Source organism: Meleagris gallopavo, chromosome 3, assembly GCF_000146605.3.
Source record: "Meleagris gallopavo isolate NT-WF06-2002-E0010 breed Aviagen turkey brand Nicholas breeding stock chromosome 3, Turkey_5.1, whole genome shotgun sequence".
Lineage (NCBI taxonomy): Eukaryota > Metazoa > Chordata > Aves > Galliformes > Phasianidae > Meleagris > Meleagris gallopavo.
In genome coordinates, this window is record NC_015013.2 from 68,978,177 (window position 1) to 68,994,309 (window position 16,133).

The following is a 16,133-nucleotide window of genomic DNA, read 5'->3' on the forward strand; positions in this document are numbered from 1 at the left end:
TCCCTTTCTTTTCATCACGCTAGAATTCAGCCCTTAAAATCCTACCTGCAGAAAATTTTGTTTAGCCTTGTGATTTTTTTTTTTAATTAAAATAGCAAGATGAATGCTTTTCTGATGGCTCCATTCAGTGAAATTAAGCATTGACTTCTCTCTTGCTTTCAGCAGGATGCATCTCAGCAGTATCCATCTCAGCAGTATCCACTTCTCTCTTGCACGGCTTTCCCTTTAACAGCATTTTAAAAGATCTACATTTTACTTCAGGTTTCCATTCTGCGTACCTCATCAGCCATAGGAAGAATCACTTGCTTCTTGCATTTGTTTCCACACTGAGGGCTCTGCCAGCACAGCATCAAATCCTCCTAAGCCTTCAGATGGCTCCCAGCTTTACTGATGCTACCCTGGACTTTGCATAGTCTGAAGATCTAAGCTATCATTCTGACCTCTGAATTGAAGAATTAAATCTTTTTGCAAGAATTTTTCTATTCTACAATAATACAGTGCTCTGTAAAACTTTTTCTCTCACTAATACAACATCCAGTGACCCAGAATATCCTGGTCTAAGAGAGATGTTGGTCTGGAGCCATCTACTGGTTGTACGGGTGAGTATTGTATAGACAGGTAAAAAATCATTTAACCACGTAATTTTGTCATAATTCTGAAAATAGCAGCGTATGTTAATAGATTAGCCCTGAAGTATGTGATGTTTCCTGTGTACTGGTTCTTAGGCTTTAATACTCAGTGGATTTAATGTGTCTCAGTTCTTAAAATAAAAGCTCAAAAATTTATCTTAATTTCATTTTAAAAAATGGAAGGGAAATGGATGGAGGACAAAAATGCTCTTATGTATCAGCTCAGAAAAATAAGGAATAACAGAATATTAATGCTCACTTAGTAAATTAATCTAGATAGTGAATTTTATTGGTGTGACAAACAGGATAAATAACAATTATTGATTTATTTGATGCCTATTAAGGTTTCACCCCATGTTTCTGTGTTGGTCTAAAATAGCCAAGGCTCATCAGGTATGGTTTTCTTGGGATTAAAAAAAAAAGTCCCAGTCAATTTTACAATGTTCTTCAAAAGCTTTTTTATTAAAAATAAATTCAGAAAAAAAAGCTTGCAGATGTATAGAAGTTTAAGGCCTTTAAAACCAGAAGTTCTAATAAACAAACTTTTCAGAACTAGAAATAATCCAGCCAACTTACTTTAGAGACTACAAGTGCATTATCAAATGATGCTACAAGTACATATTTACTTATTTATGATAATACTTATAGGTATTGGTTCTGTAATTCAGTTTTATTTCTGTTATTTCAATTATATATGCATCTTTAATGGTGTCTTTGGGAGCAAGAGGGAGCATTTTATGGATTTTATCAATTTAAAGAAGATTATTTGCATCTATTAAATATGTACATCTATGTATATGTATGCACCTAACATTTACATATACACACAGTCCTGAAACTAAATGCCTATACATACATATTCATATATGTATATGTACATATTTGTACATTTGCATATGTACAAATATGCATATACATATGCAAACATGTATTCCTATATATGACATGTAACATCCAAATCTTGACCTACAATCTCAGTTAAAGAAAATCTGCTATTAGCTGTCAGGTTGCACTCGGATTAAAAAGTTGCCATTATTCACATTTACTCTCATCAGAACCATCAGCAGGAGAAACTTCCAGCAGTAGCTGCAAGTAGCAAGTAATTTTATCAAAAAATGCAAAATGCAATTTAAAATGTACAAAAGGAAGATAAACAATAAGACTCCCGAGCATAAACAAAAAAGCATAAAAGTATTGCATATTTGGAGACCAGACTATAGGAGCTAAAACTAAGAAAAATGACATGGCCACCATCACAAATGGAACCGGCAGAAACACCTGCAAGAGAAAGAAAAAAATTAGGAAGTAGCTGAGCAACCATAGTTTCATGTATCATTCACTACAGTAATAATGCATTCTTTGCCACACCAGAATACCACTTGTGTTGCTTCAACCTCACCCCAGGGGAGATTTATCTGACATAAAATTGTCTACTTTTTCAGGCTCCTTCTATCATTAAGGAAAAGAGATAAGCAGCGCCTGAAAAGCATTCACCCATATAATAGTATGGACACCTAAAGTAAACTCAGCACCTAGAGAAAGCTTTCACAATTAATGCTAATTAATTGCATATCTCCAATCTAGTGTTCTGACAGTTAGATTGAGACGAAATCAAACCTGACCCTCATGGCTGTGGTTGGGTGAAGAAAGATGAGAGCAAAGGTCTCCTAAACCAACAACTGCCAGCCTGGATCCCACATGGTTCCTGTCTCTGCTCCACATCAGTATGGTTCCCTGTTCCTCATCCGCACATCTCCCCAGTTCTATGCATGTTCATCTCTTGTTTTCAGGTAACCTCTCCGGGGCAAGGACCATTCTTTTTTTTTTTACCTTTTCCCTACAGTATGAAGCAGATTTGTCCCAGACCATGAGTAAGGTTCTAATCATTGTGATTACCATTTATATTTCTGTAATAACTATCAACTTTTGTCTTGTATTTGTTCCATAACTTCTGCATGATACCCATGACTCAAAAAAGCCAAAAGAATATTTGATAACTTATTTCCAATTACTTTGTATGGTCGATGTAGGTTAGGTTCCCGGTATCGAAGTACAATCAGGCTTGCACAAGTCAATCCAATCATAAGCCAGGCAGAAAATCCAAAGTAATTTGTTAACATAATAAGGTCAGAGGGGATTATAAAAATGGATGCAATGGTGGTTGAAAAAATCAAAGCTGGTGCTGGAGTACAAGTATGGACGTTAAGCATAGATATTAAAACAGGTAAATGTCCTGACTGACTTCCAGCATAGCTTAATCGACCTAATGTGAACATGCTGCTGTTGAGGGCACCAAATATCGAGACAGCAACGGAGAGAGGAATGATCCAGGCAACAGAAGGGATCACTCGATCAGCCCAAGTTACTGCCACAGCAACTGCAAGAAAAAAAAGCATCAGTAATGGTGTAGGTACCATGCTCTGAATTTCCAACAGACTGAAGAGAAAAGAAACTTAAATGCATGAAATATCTATTACTTTTTGGGAATGTCTGGTTTTTGTTTTGTTTTGATTTTTCTTTTGTTGAATAATCAAATGAATCTAATCTAATTCTAAAAGTATTGCATTCAGGAGCTAAAACTTGCATGGTAGCAGCAGTAGGTAGCAGCAAGGACTCCTGATCACTACAAAAGCTCCTGGGTAAAGTCGCAGTGGCCAACAGGAGGCAAGGGACTGAGTGCCCTGTAAGCGTTATGGCTGCATCTCGGCATCATGAATAACAAATGGAAACACATGAGTAGGGCTAGCTGTGTAAAGAAAATGGAGGCATTAGTCTCCTCCCTGACCACAGTGGTGACATGACCTACTGGTAAGAGGAAACTGCAACACAACTGCACGTACGTAGAAAGACAGGTCAGAAAACGTGTTATTAATCTGATTTTGCTTTGGGTAGAACTGGAAAATGTGAAAGATTATTGCTGAACAAGTGATTTTCCATATTTCTCAGAAATTGGTGATGGCCGGCATTATATTGAGGACTAATTCTTAGCAGCCCTATAACTAAGTGCCATGAGGAATATAGGTCTTGCAGTGATTTGTACAGCATAAACTTCTCAGATTAGGGGAGAAGAAAACAACAAAAATGTAGTGACCAATCAAGCACTGCAGCAATGTACAGCAATGTTTGAAATGAGAGCTATAATTTTAAGGCCATCTCCTCAGCTGATATAAATAAGTAACACTCCACCATCATTTTAGGAACTGCTTGTGCCAGCCAGGCAGCTGCTCGCTGATGTTCTGGTATCCACTGCTGCTTTCCTGCCAGAATGGATTTGTAAATGTCTGTGTCTCTCCCAGCAGATAGCCTGACTGTGGGCATATGACAGTATGGGGCTGCTGAGTGACAGCTACACCATCATTTCTGTTATTGAGCTGTTTTCACAGGAAAGAAAAAAAAAAGAAAAAAGAAAAAAGAAAAAGAAGTGATTGTTTAAATGGGGTTTGGTTTTGTTACTCCTGGACAAGGCAAGGTCTGACAGTTCAGGGTCATTAGGCTGGGATTTTAAAAGGTGCTGCGTGGACAATCAAAGAGAAATACAGCTTCTCTTGGCCCTTTTTATACACAATTTACTGGTACTGTATCTGAGAGAAGCTTTACAAACTGCACTTTCAAACAAGGTCTTCCAAGAAATGAGAATACTTACCATGAATAACCCCTCTTCAACCCCAAATGGCTATGCTTTCCTGACTATAGCCTTTTCTATATTATTTATCATTACAGATAACTTGGAATGATTATTTGTTCCCATCCTAAACAGTAAGGACTTTAGCCTTAGATACTGTGACATAGGAAAGCAAGGAGGAGAGAGGATTAAATCTATAGGAAAACTAAATCCCTACCTATATCAAACAAGGACCCAATCATCACTTGATTTCCATGTTTTAATGCATTTCTGATTTCTTTTTAGACAGTACAAGTCAAAATTTTAACACCTACTATTATCTCTTTGAATTCAGTCCAACCTATATCATGCAGCAAAATTAAACCACAATTTTCTTTTAAAACTTATAGTGAAACTCACACTTCCCAATTGTGGAGTTGGGTGATCACAAGTAATCCAATACACTGACAACAAACAGGTACACTAAAGGAACTCACCTTTCTCACAAAAATATCAAACTCATACCTGAGGAGACAATTTCCTTTGGAGTGAGGACAGTCAGATATGAGATGTTTACCAGTAAGTAAAACACAATTACTGCGGGAACAGCTGTCATCACAGTTAAAGGGATATTTCTGCTAGGGTTTTTCATCTCTTCTGAAAAACACAAATAAATAATAATAATAAAAAAGCAAGCAGTGTAACTTCTGTAAGTGTGTTTCAGTGGTGAATCTACACAGAGGTTGACATGACTGACACAGAAATCCTGTCCCAACCCCTAATCATGGTTCCTAAACCACACTGTTTGTAAGCTCCTGCAGTAGTTTTCAACTAGTTTATCATCAAAGAGTCCTAAGTGAAGTATTTAGAACTTTTTTTTTTTTTCCTTTGTCTTTTTTTAGCTATTAGATGTCTTGGGAAAAGAGAGACCTGATAAAAAATGAGAGACCGATAAAAAATGACAAAGAACTAATAAATTTTCTCTGATTTGATTAAACAAATATATGGCTGTACATTAGAATATTGATTTGTTAATAAGTTTCCAAATAGCCATACTTTTAAATCTAAAGATTGAATGTGAGGCTGTAAAGACAGCTTTTTTATTCTTTCATCACTTCGTGAGCCCAATTCCAAATTTTCACAGAATCACAGAATGGTTTGGGTTGGAAGGGACCTCTAAGATCATCTAGTTCCAACTCCCTGCTATAGGCAGAGACACCTCCCTCTAGACCAGGCTGCTCAAAGACCCATCCAGCCTGGTCTTGAACACCTCCAGAGAGGAACATCCACAATAACCTTGCTGGACAACCTGTTCCAGTGTCTTGTAACTCTCACAGTAAAGAATTTCTTCATAATATCTAGTTTAAATCCACCCTCTTCCAGGTTATACTCTCTCAGCTTGTCCTTGTAGGGAAGTGCTCCAGTCCCTCTGATCATCATTCTGAGTGTATTTTCCTATTCCTGCCCAAAACATTTCTCTTTGCTCTTACATCAGAAGATACAGAAGACATAATGGGAAAAAATGAAGGTATTGGCAGAGGAGCAGTAATATAGTGGCTTTTAAAAAGGGCAGTTGCCAGCTGGATTCTGCCATTATCATTTCCATGACAAAATTGGTGGAGGAAAAGTGTTTAATGCTAAACCTGGTATCTTAGCTTAAAACTACTCAGCCTATTGATATAGGCTAGTGAGGGACGGTGAATCATTCTTCTCCCCAAATACTATCTCTGCCTCCTGCATCAGCTTTGAGCCTGCCCTATTCTGTGCAGTGGGACTGCAGAGGGACAGAATGAGCACAACAGAGAAATGCGGATACAGTTTATTGGAGAATTGGGTATTTATTTAAAATGGGAGAAATACACTTCATAATTTAGAGCACAAAAGGAGTCAATCACCAAAATAGCTGATTTAAATTTGTCTGTCCATTTGTTTCATTGCTAGCTACAGTCCCAACATCCAGCTGGCATGGGATCCTTTAGCTAAGGCTCACAGGAATGAAAGTTATTGCTGAAGAACAGGAAACTCAGTTCAGGAGAGGTCCATAGCACAGCTGCATCTGTCTAAACAGCTGTGATATCCAGTGGATTGCATTTATCACTAGTGTATTGCAATTGTTACTTGTGGTAACTGATCAGAAAATAGTACTTTGTGAACAATTTTTATTTCCTTGTAAAAATCTGAATTCTTGCCTATAAGAAAACCCTAAGATTTCAAAAGTTGTATTTTCTGCTTTTTACCACCTTTTTAATAACAGCATATTCTAAATGCTGGATTTTAATAGTAACCGTCAGTTTTTTAAATATTAACCCAATTTTCACACTGTTCTCACCACTGAACTTTGTGTTACACATTTCACACATTGGGCTTATTTAATGTTTAATGTCTCTACATGTGGTAGAGGTCAATGGATGAGTAAGGTTAAAGATGTAACGGCATCATCCATTTGCTTACAACTTAACTCCATAAATCTAATGATAATATAAAAAACTGTTCACTCAATTCACTGTGAAGTATGTATCTAATTGTGAGCATTATCTCTTTTCAATTTTCATGAAAAACTGCTGCTTATTATTGTTATTTATCACTAGATATAAAACAGGACAAGTAAATGAACATGCCAAAAGATTTTGCATGTTTAAAATTGGATATAAGTTATATCAGAAGATTTATACCATTTCCCTTACATTCTTCTACAACTGTTCTCAGAGAACTATCATGGACAGGCTACACTATATATCCTTCAAATTGATATATTTTAATACAATTCAGTATGAATTTGTCCATGTACAAATCAGAGAAGATATACATATTGATATACAAATTAGTCAATCACCTTTTTGAAATTGGTCTTTATTGAGCAAATAGGCTGGCAAAAATAATTTAAGCATTCTTCTGTAAAACACAAACTCTAATTTTCTGAGATATGAAAAATTCTATTTACAAATGAGATTTTAAATAAACTTCTTGAATTTCTCTTGTAGTCCTTTGTAAATGTTAATTTCATTCTGGAGACTACACAAGAAGCAAGGAACATCCATACAGTAGAGCAATGCCTCTTTTACCAGCCCTATCGCACACAAGACCAGTGGACAGTTTGTACCACAAAAATGTGCATAAACCCATGAAGGACAGACAAGTTCTTCTAACGCTAGCAGAGGAATGTTAAGAATTGCTATTGCAGAATAAAATCTAAAAAAAAAGAGCAAGATACCTGCCATATAATTGAGGGACCACCAACCACCATATGCGTACAGTCCTTGGAAAAAGGCTTCGGCAATCTGTGATGCGTTGGGCATCTCTGAGCCAAACATGTCCTCAAACCTGGCGAGATTCTCCTTCCTTCCACCAACGAGCAGAACTATACCACCAACAGCAATTACAGACAACGCCATCATCTTCAGGAGAGTGAACACCATCTGCACCCATGCAGCCATTTTGACACTGCATCCATTCAGAATCCCCAGTGACCAGAGGACGGCCAAAGCCAAGCATTTCTTCAGCACTTCTGGTGCAGGGCAAATGCCGTAGAAGGGCTGGGTGGCATATTCAGCAAATAGCAAGGCTCGGGCTGCATTTGATGCTGGCTTGGTAAACGTTGATGTCCAGATGAACACAAAGGCAGGTAGGGATCCAAGGCCTCTTTTAATATGGCTGTATTCCCCTCCAGAAAATGGCAGAGCAGTGCCCAGCTCCGCATAGCAGAGGGAGCCCATAAGAGAAACTAGTCCAGAAGCAGTCCAGATTGTTAATGCAACACCAACATTAAGCAGGGAATGCTTTAACACTCCTGTGGGAGACACAAAGATCCCTGCTCCAACTATTGAGCCAATAATAAAACTTACCCCATCAAAACAACCTATTCTTCGTTGGAGTTGCATCTTGGTCTTTTCTTTTCTTTTCACATTTTTGGGATCATTGCTCTTTTCTCTCCCCATTTTCTTCTTATTTTTCCCAGCAGATACTATGGCTTCAGTGTCAAGATTACACGTATTTTCTTCTCACTTTGTTCTTAGATGATTGTCATGGCCCTACTCGCCAGTGAAATGTTATGAGAAGCCTGGCTTAATCATTCAGAAAAGAAAGCATACTTTGGGTTTGGCTGTCTTGTGTGTGAAGATGATTAACTGGTTACTTCAAGGAATGCTGGTAAATCATGGACACGTTGGTTTAATATATACTTCAGAAATTTGGTCTGGGGATATCTTTAGAGAAATTGGCATAACAAATAATACACAGTAAATGCTTTTCAATTCTCTGCTGATTTCCATTAAAGGACTCCCAGACTCTTTACATATGCAATATGTATGACAACTCCGTGAGGTAAATAAATGTTACCTCTGTATGAGACTTACGGAAAAGGGAAAGTGGGAAGGCATGGCAGCATGAGGAAAAAGTTCAGCCCTCTATATGCTGTGGACAGTGACAGAGACATGAGATGAACAGACAGGTATGTTTTTCCATAGTCAATATATAAAAATATATATAATATCACTTGGGAAGAATGCAGGGATGCCATCTGGACTTGGGCAGGAGGAACCCCAGGCATTCATACAGACTGGAAGGAGCGGTCCTTGAGAGCAGCCCTGCAGAAAAGGATCTAGGGGTCCTGATAGACAAAAAGCTTAACATGAGCCAGCAGTGTGCCCTTGCAGCTCGGAAAGCAAATGGTATCCTGGGCTCCATCAGAAGAGGGGTGGCCAACAGAGACAGGGAGATGATTGTCCCTCTCTACTCTGCTCTTGTGAGGTCCCATCTGGTGTCCTGTGTCCAGGTCTGGAGCCCCCAGAACAAGAAAGACAGAGAGCTGTTAAAGAGGGTCCAGAAGAGAGTGACAAAGATGATCGGGGTCAGGAGCACCTCCCCTACAAAGACAGGCTGAGGGAGCTGGGCTTGTTCAGCCTGAAGAAAAGAAGGCTGCGAGGTGACCTCATTGCAGCCTTTCAGTACTTAAAGGGAGCCTATAAACAGGAGGAGAGTCAACTCTTTGAAAGGGTTGATAAAAGCAGGACAAGGGGGAATGGTTTTAAGTTGAGGGAGGGAAGATTTAGATTGGATGTCAGGGGGAAATTCTTTATTATGAGAGTGATGAAGTCCTGGAACAGGCTGCCCAGAAATGTTATGGATGCCCCGTCCCTGAAGGTGTTCAAGGCCAGATTGGATGGGGCCCTGGGCAGCCTGGTCTAGTATTAAATGGGGAGCTTGGTGGCCATGCATGTGGCAGGCGGGTTGGAGATTTCATGATCCTTGATGTCCCTTCCAACCCTGGCCATTCTGTGGTAGTGTGATTCTGTGAAAAAGGACAGTGATCAGTAGTAAACAGTGTCTTTTGCCAAATCCCCTGAGCATATAATGAATCTTGTTTATGGTTCTCTTCCTGAACACCGCACTAGAGAGAATGTTATCAGTTCATTAATGGTTTTTATGGAGTACCCATCATTGAGTGCCACTCAAGAACTGTACAAGCACTTACTAATATTCAAACATTGCTGCAAAGGCAAGGGGGGGTAATTTCCACATCACATATATAGCTTTGGAACAAAATGACAAAGGTTGAAAATTCCCAATAGTTTGGTGTGTGCCTTTTAAGATGTGGCCACTGATTTTTCTAAGCATTTAACAAGCTGTGGCATATTTTATGTTCATAATGCAGAAATTCATTCAGATGTGAGTATACCATTTGTCCCAAGAAAAATGCACTTATTCTTTTCAAGGAATATCGAGCAAAATACAAAGAAAGTGGGAAACTAAGAAATAAGTTCAGCGCATACCTAAAGGTGCAAGATTCTAACTTTTCACCAGTCAACTTGTAGAATCAGTTTTGTCCAGAAAGTCAAAGTTCAACAATGCTCTGAACAAAACTCAAGGCTTTTATATGGTTCAGACTGGTCTTGAACAGCTGGACATTCACTGAAGTACAAAATAAATGTTTCTGTAAAATAAGGTTTATCTAATATGCCATCGTATAAAAGACCTCTAGTTAAAACAGGCATAGGCATGGAGTTGTTTTGTTGTTGTTGTAGTTGTTTTTTATTTTATTTTTTTAAATTTGTTAAGTGACTATTTCTAGGTGCTTAGACAATATTCTGTATCTTTTTTTTCTTAGTTGGTCATATAGTCATCATTAACTGCAGATCTCCATACAAATTTACTATATGTATTAAAAAATGGTCAGACTAATTACATCAGAACAGCTCACAGTGCACTTGACTTTAGAGTAATGGAAACTACTCAGTTTCCAACAGGCATGGGAACTAAAACTGAGAGGGCACACACAGAGAAGTCAGAGAAAGAATAAAGGCATGATTCAATGTGACCGTGGAATACCACTGCAACTGCACATATTCTGCATTTCCTCAAATCAGGTTAGGCATCTAGAAAAAAAGAGACTATGGATTCAGGTTCTACACCTAGAGGAAAAAAAAATAAAGAAAGGACAAAACTGAGAAGTAACTCGAGTGTCCAACGTAAGCCATGAGACATATTTTAGATGTTTGTGATGGCTCAAGATATTTTTACAGATTTGAAGAATATGCCAAAAGATGTACAGGATTAATTACCTTCCGGAGCGCCAGCTAGAAGTTAGATTGGGCATCTAAAACGGCATTAGCTGCCTGCTGTAGGCAACCAAATGCCACTTTGGTAAGCAACACTGAAAAGCTCGGTAAAGAGCATATATCCATCATCAGATAGAAACTATGCAGCAGTCAATGACAGAATCCACAGCTCAGAACAGCATTTAACCAAAAGACCATTCTTCCATCTTCTGCAAATCACTGTACCATTCATTATATTTTCACCTTTGAATAAAAGTCAAGTCTTACAGACATCAAAAATTCTAGTTATAAAATTTTGCATGCATTTAAAGTTACATTTATTCAATTTATAAATTGCAATAAGTTTTTAAGTTCACAAACTCATTACTATGAATAATTCATAACAAATCAAAGTATTTATTCACCTATACTCAGGAGCTGGAAATTAAGTGTGAAAAATGGTTTTAGATGGCTAAAATATGTAATTTTTTGATACCTAGCAATCCTCAACTTCTTTATTTTGGGTGTTCTGCTACAGACAGCTGGAATGAGATTACTATTCTAAAAACAAATACATATTACATTTAAACGAAAGTTAAAGTATGGATGCAAATGACTTTGTTACATTGTTCATCCTAAAGTATGTTAAATTCTAGTATAATAGAGCATTTCCAAAATCTCCCAGAAGCAGATTAATTAGGATTTGTTACTTCTTGCAAAGCTGCCTGATTTCAGGAAACCCTACTGAGATTATTATTTTCTTGTGTGTGCTTTCTGCCTAGCACAGATAAACATTTCTAGAATTGAGTGTAATGCATTTGCGATTTATGCAAAGCAAAGCATGCTTTTCATTTTGGTGCGTTGTTGCCAGAGTAGAAGGAGGTAAGTAAGAGCAGAGATAAAGACAATATTCCTACAAATCCAACAAAAGCTGAAGCTCTGGAAATAGTATTACCAGGTGAGCATTACCAGGGGAGAACCCAGTGAAACATTGCTGGCTGTGCAACAACAGGTATTTTCCACCCAAACCGCTTTTTTTCTTTTTCTTTTTTTATTTTTTCTCCAATGCATAAGGGCAGAGTCTTGTGAAGCACATCATTTATATTCATTTTCAAGGTTTTCTGCAACATGTCCTACTTCTGAGAGGATAAATTGACACAGTCTATATGATTATTTCAAGGTCTCATACGTCAGCGTCTTCTACCTCACACCTAACTATGTATACCTGGTCAGATTCACTTTGATGACATTATCCACAAACTCAACTACTGAATATAAGGCAAAGATAAACTATTGAAACAATCTAAGCTTGAGATTCCCTTTAGAGTAGACTAAAAGGTTATATCAACGTCAAAATAAAAGGTCTTTGGACTACAATTTTTATACTCAACAGGGAATTCTTGTGAATGCCAACTAGAGAGTTCTCTTAGATGGGAAAATTAAGTCAAGAGAATGCTATATAACAATTAAGATTGATCCTGAAACTTCAGCTGTTCATTTCTAGTTCTCCAAGCATTGAAGATTTTCCTCTTTAATTTTCTAACCTTCCAAACTCTTTAGCCTTCAATTTCAAGGTTTTCATTGTCATGAATGTCAGCACTTGTCGCAACTCATCTCTCTTAATCACTGAAGTTTCTTTAGATTTAAGAAAAAGACAATACTGAAGAGTAATGGAAGAATACTGCTGCCTAGAATGGATATGCATTATCTCCTAATTGTAATTAACTGAATTTCAAGTTCTTAGATAAGGAGTCTTTAATCATCTTGCAAAAATGTTGTGTGTGTACTCACTAAGTCTTTCCTATGATTCACTCACTGATTAGATGAACCAGAAAGAAGTCCATCTATCTAAACTATGCACAATTTTAAAATATTTATTTAGGTCCTTTTCAATTAACTTCTCAGGATTTCTACCATTGTATTGATTTAGTTCTGCATCTTCCTAAATCCCTTAAGAGGAGAAGACAGAGAAAAAATTAGAAGTTAATTTGCCTTTCAAACTTTCAGTAAATGTTCATCTGTATTTTCTCTGAAGAAGCTGCTGACATTCAGCAAGGATAAACATACAGAAGAACAAAGCAAAGTCTGAAGAGAGTTTCAAGGGAAAAAAAAAAAAAAGCAAGCATATTTAATCTTTCTTGGCATATGTCTGCAAGTGATATGTTGCATTTAATATAAATGACAATTTTTATTTATATTCTTCCTTCTTTTTTCCTCTTCTTTAGATCACCTGTTGCGGAGAATGTGTCATTTTAAAGTAGTTTTCTGTGTCTTGCCATCTGGAAGGTGCTCAACGACTTTTCAAAGATTCTAAGTCATATTAGATATAAGCCAGTTTACCACCTGCTGCACAGGACCCCATGATGTATTCACAATCTATTTTCTTTAGAAAACGAGATTACACCTTCAAACACATAAAAATCTACTGCCTTAACAAGATTTTTTTCCCTGTTGTCTGTCAAAATTTTTGCACTTCTGCCTTTTACTGAAAGACATACAAATCTGTTTTGTTGACATAAATATCATTCCAGTTTTGCTACTGATTAAGAAAGAAATCCCACATAACAATTAGCTAAACATGACAAAAGCCACTGTTTTGTGGAATTACACTGTGTTTGTAATTTCATCCAACACAAATGTTCTTGCTAGACATACAGTTTATTTATCTAAAGAATTTCCTTAGCCTTATCAAAACACTAATACAAAGGCGTTTGCATGAGATGCTGTAAACATTCTGTATTGGGCTTTAAAGTATGAATAAAAGTATGGTGGATTTTTTTCATAACAGATATAAGTAACTGCTGGCTGGTGAGTATAGCCAAGAATAGCACTTAAAAGTTCAAATTTAACCATTCAAAAATCACGCATTCAGACTTTGTTGGGCTTCTACAGTGAACAGTGACAGAGAAAAGACCCATCCCAGGACAGCTTCATGAACTGCCCGCTGGAGGTGATTCCTCTTCTATTTTTAGAAGACTGTGTTCCCTTGTACAGGGACAAGTTTGCATTTTCTACAGTAAATGCTCTGTTCTGCACTGTAAACTTACATAGTGTTGCTCATAGCGCTTTCAAGAATAAAAACATCCATGAGGAATTGTCAGTGACATATTGCAAAGGAGTACTACAACACTGACATCAGACACCATGCACAGTTCCAGCCATGGCCACTGCCCAAGCCTATCTGAGCGAGTAGTGAGCATTAAACCATGACTCCAGTGAACTCTAAGAACTGTAGCAGTCCTAAAAAATAATCAAAGCACTGAAACACTTCCTTGAAGAGTACTCATTGATCATCAACTTACAGACGCAGTCCAGGATGCAGCTAGACAAATACAATAATGTGATAGGTGAAAAACTCACAGAGAGGTTAGGCTCAAAGAGTTATAGTAAAAATGTATATTTATAAATGACCTGATTGTAGTTATGAAATGAATACTAACTAGGTTTGAAAATTAGAGTAAATTATGAGGAGCTGCTAAGGTCCCTGTGTGTGTCCTCAGCGCAGAGGAGCTGCGGGGAGGCCTAACGGTGGCTGCAGCTCCTCACAGGGAGCGGAGGGGCAGCGCTGAGCTCTGCTCTGTGTGACAGCGACAGGGCCCGAGGGAACGGCACGGAGCTGCGTCAGGGGAGGGGCGGGTGGGGGTTAGGGACAGGTTCTGCACCGGAGGGCGGTGAGCGTGGAACGAGCTGCCCAGGGCAGTGGGCACGGCCTGAGTGCCGGAGTTCAGGGAGCGTTTGGATACTACTCTCAGGCATAGGGTTTCACGTTTTAGCGGCCCTGCGTGCAGCTAGGACTTGGGCTCAATGACCCTTCAAGGTCCCAACCCCCCTTCGCCGCTCCCGGGGCTGCCCCTTCCCCGCGGCGGAGGCGGTGCGAGGCGGCGGCGGCGCTCGCTGCTTTACGGCAGGTCTGTCGCAATGTACGGAGCGTCGCCGTTGGGAGCGGAGGGAAGTTTGAAGCGAGGCGGCGTGATGGCGGGGCAGGGTGGCGAGCCCGTGGAGCTCAGTCTCGTGGATAAGGGCGTGAGGAGGTGAGCAGCGTTCCTCCGGGCCGGGTGGGTCATGACGGGACAGGGAGCAGGGAAGAGGGGCTGGGGCTGGGCTGGGCTGGGTCCGCCGTTCCCCTTCCTGCTGACGGCGGTGCCTCTCCCCCGCAGTTTGCTGGAGGTCTCGTTGAGCTCGGACCTGCACACACTCAATATGCACTGCAACCGCATCGCCAGAATCGAAGGGCTTGGCCACCTCCGGAACTTGCAGCATTTGGACCTGTCGTCCAACCAAATCCGCCGCATGGAGGGGCTGAGTGCCCTGGAGAGCCTGCGCAGCCTGAACTTGTCCTGCAACCTGATAACGGCAGTGGAGGGTCTGCAATGCTTATTTCTGCCCCATTCTCAACAGATGAGGCTTTATGTATTAAAACTTCCTTCTGGAAGTATGCCTGTGCCGAGGCTGTGCTGAGTCAAAACAAACTGCTGGCCATATTGTGTACATTTTAAAACGTGCACATGATCTCTTTAAACTTTATTACAACAAGGTGCTGTATATTGGAAGAAAAAAGTGTGTTTATGTCTTTATATATATATATATATATATATATTCTAATCATAGTTGATGATCATTTGTAGCTGTGATCTTAAAAGGCATACATAATGTGCAAGTCTCGAGTTGACAAAGCAGAGAATTCTGCAAACCTTACTGTCTTTATTTCCCTCACTTTGTTTAGGACTGGAAAAGCTCTTTAATTTAACTACGCTGAATTTGTCATATAATCGTATACACAATCTCTCTGGTAAGTGACTTTGGCATGGGTAGAGCAATAAAAAGCATTTGCCTCACTTCAATTAAGAAAAAAAAATCAGATGTGTTTTCAGAGGTTTCTATCAGTTTGGTCAATTGAGCAATGCTGCTAAAGGTGGTGGCTGCTGTTGCTCTGAGCTGTTAATTTTTTTCATCATGATTTCTTCTGAGCTGGAATTCATTCTTCTGAATTTGGCACTGCTGAGCTTTGCCTCTATGAGCTTGACCATGTAACTAATGGTCGGGAGTTGCTGGTGTTTAGCTTTATGGAAATGGGAGTGAATGTTCAGCAACACCAGACACAAGCAAACAGCGAGTTCGCATAACTGTAGCTGCCTAGAGATCCTGATCTGGGTTGGTAAAGTGCTGGAACAGGCTGCCCAGAGAGGTTGTGGATGCTTTGTCCCTGGAGGTGTTCAAGGCCAGGTTGGATGGGACTGTGGGCAGCCTGGTCTAGTATTAAATATGGAGGTTGGTGGCTCTGCATGTGGCCGAGGGGTGGAAGCTTGATGATCCTTGAGATCCCTTCCAATCCAAGCAATTCTATGATTCTATGATCTGGAACAATGAACT

The 16,133-nt window shown here is 39.1% G+C and overlaps 2 protein-coding genes across 2 annotated transcripts; one reads left to right on the forward strand and one right to left on the reverse strand.

The window, feature by feature from the left end:
* Nucleotides 1-1,092: 1,092 nt before the first annotated feature.
* On the reverse strand, nt 1,093-8,895 carry LOC100538984 (solute carrier family 7 member 13-like). Its single transcript, XM_010709089.2, has 4 exons — nt 7,442-8,895; nt 4,756-4,887; nt 2,642-3,006; nt 1,093-1,907 (listed from the first exon to the last, which is right to left on the reverse strand). The coding sequence occupies exons 1-4, from the start codon at nt 8,163-8,165 to the stop codon at nt 1,662-1,664; spliced, it is 1,467 nt and encodes a 488-aa protein (XP_010707391.1). The 5' UTR covers nt 8,166-8,895; the 3' UTR covers nt 1,093-1,661.
* A 4,589-nt stretch (nt 8,896-13,484) lies between these two features.
* LOC104910391 (leucine-rich repeat and coiled-coil domain-containing protein 1-like) lies at nt 13,485-15,992 on the forward strand. The gene is made up of 3 exons (XM_010709090.3): nt 13,485-14,794; nt 14,921-15,126; nt 15,487-15,992. Exons 1-3 carry the CDS (start codon nt 14,568-14,570, stop codon nt 15,558-15,560), a joined length of 507 nt encoding a protein of 168 aa, XP_010707392.2. The 5' UTR covers nt 13,485-14,567; the 3' UTR covers nt 15,561-15,992.
* Nucleotides 15,993-16,133: the final 141 nt, after the last annotated feature.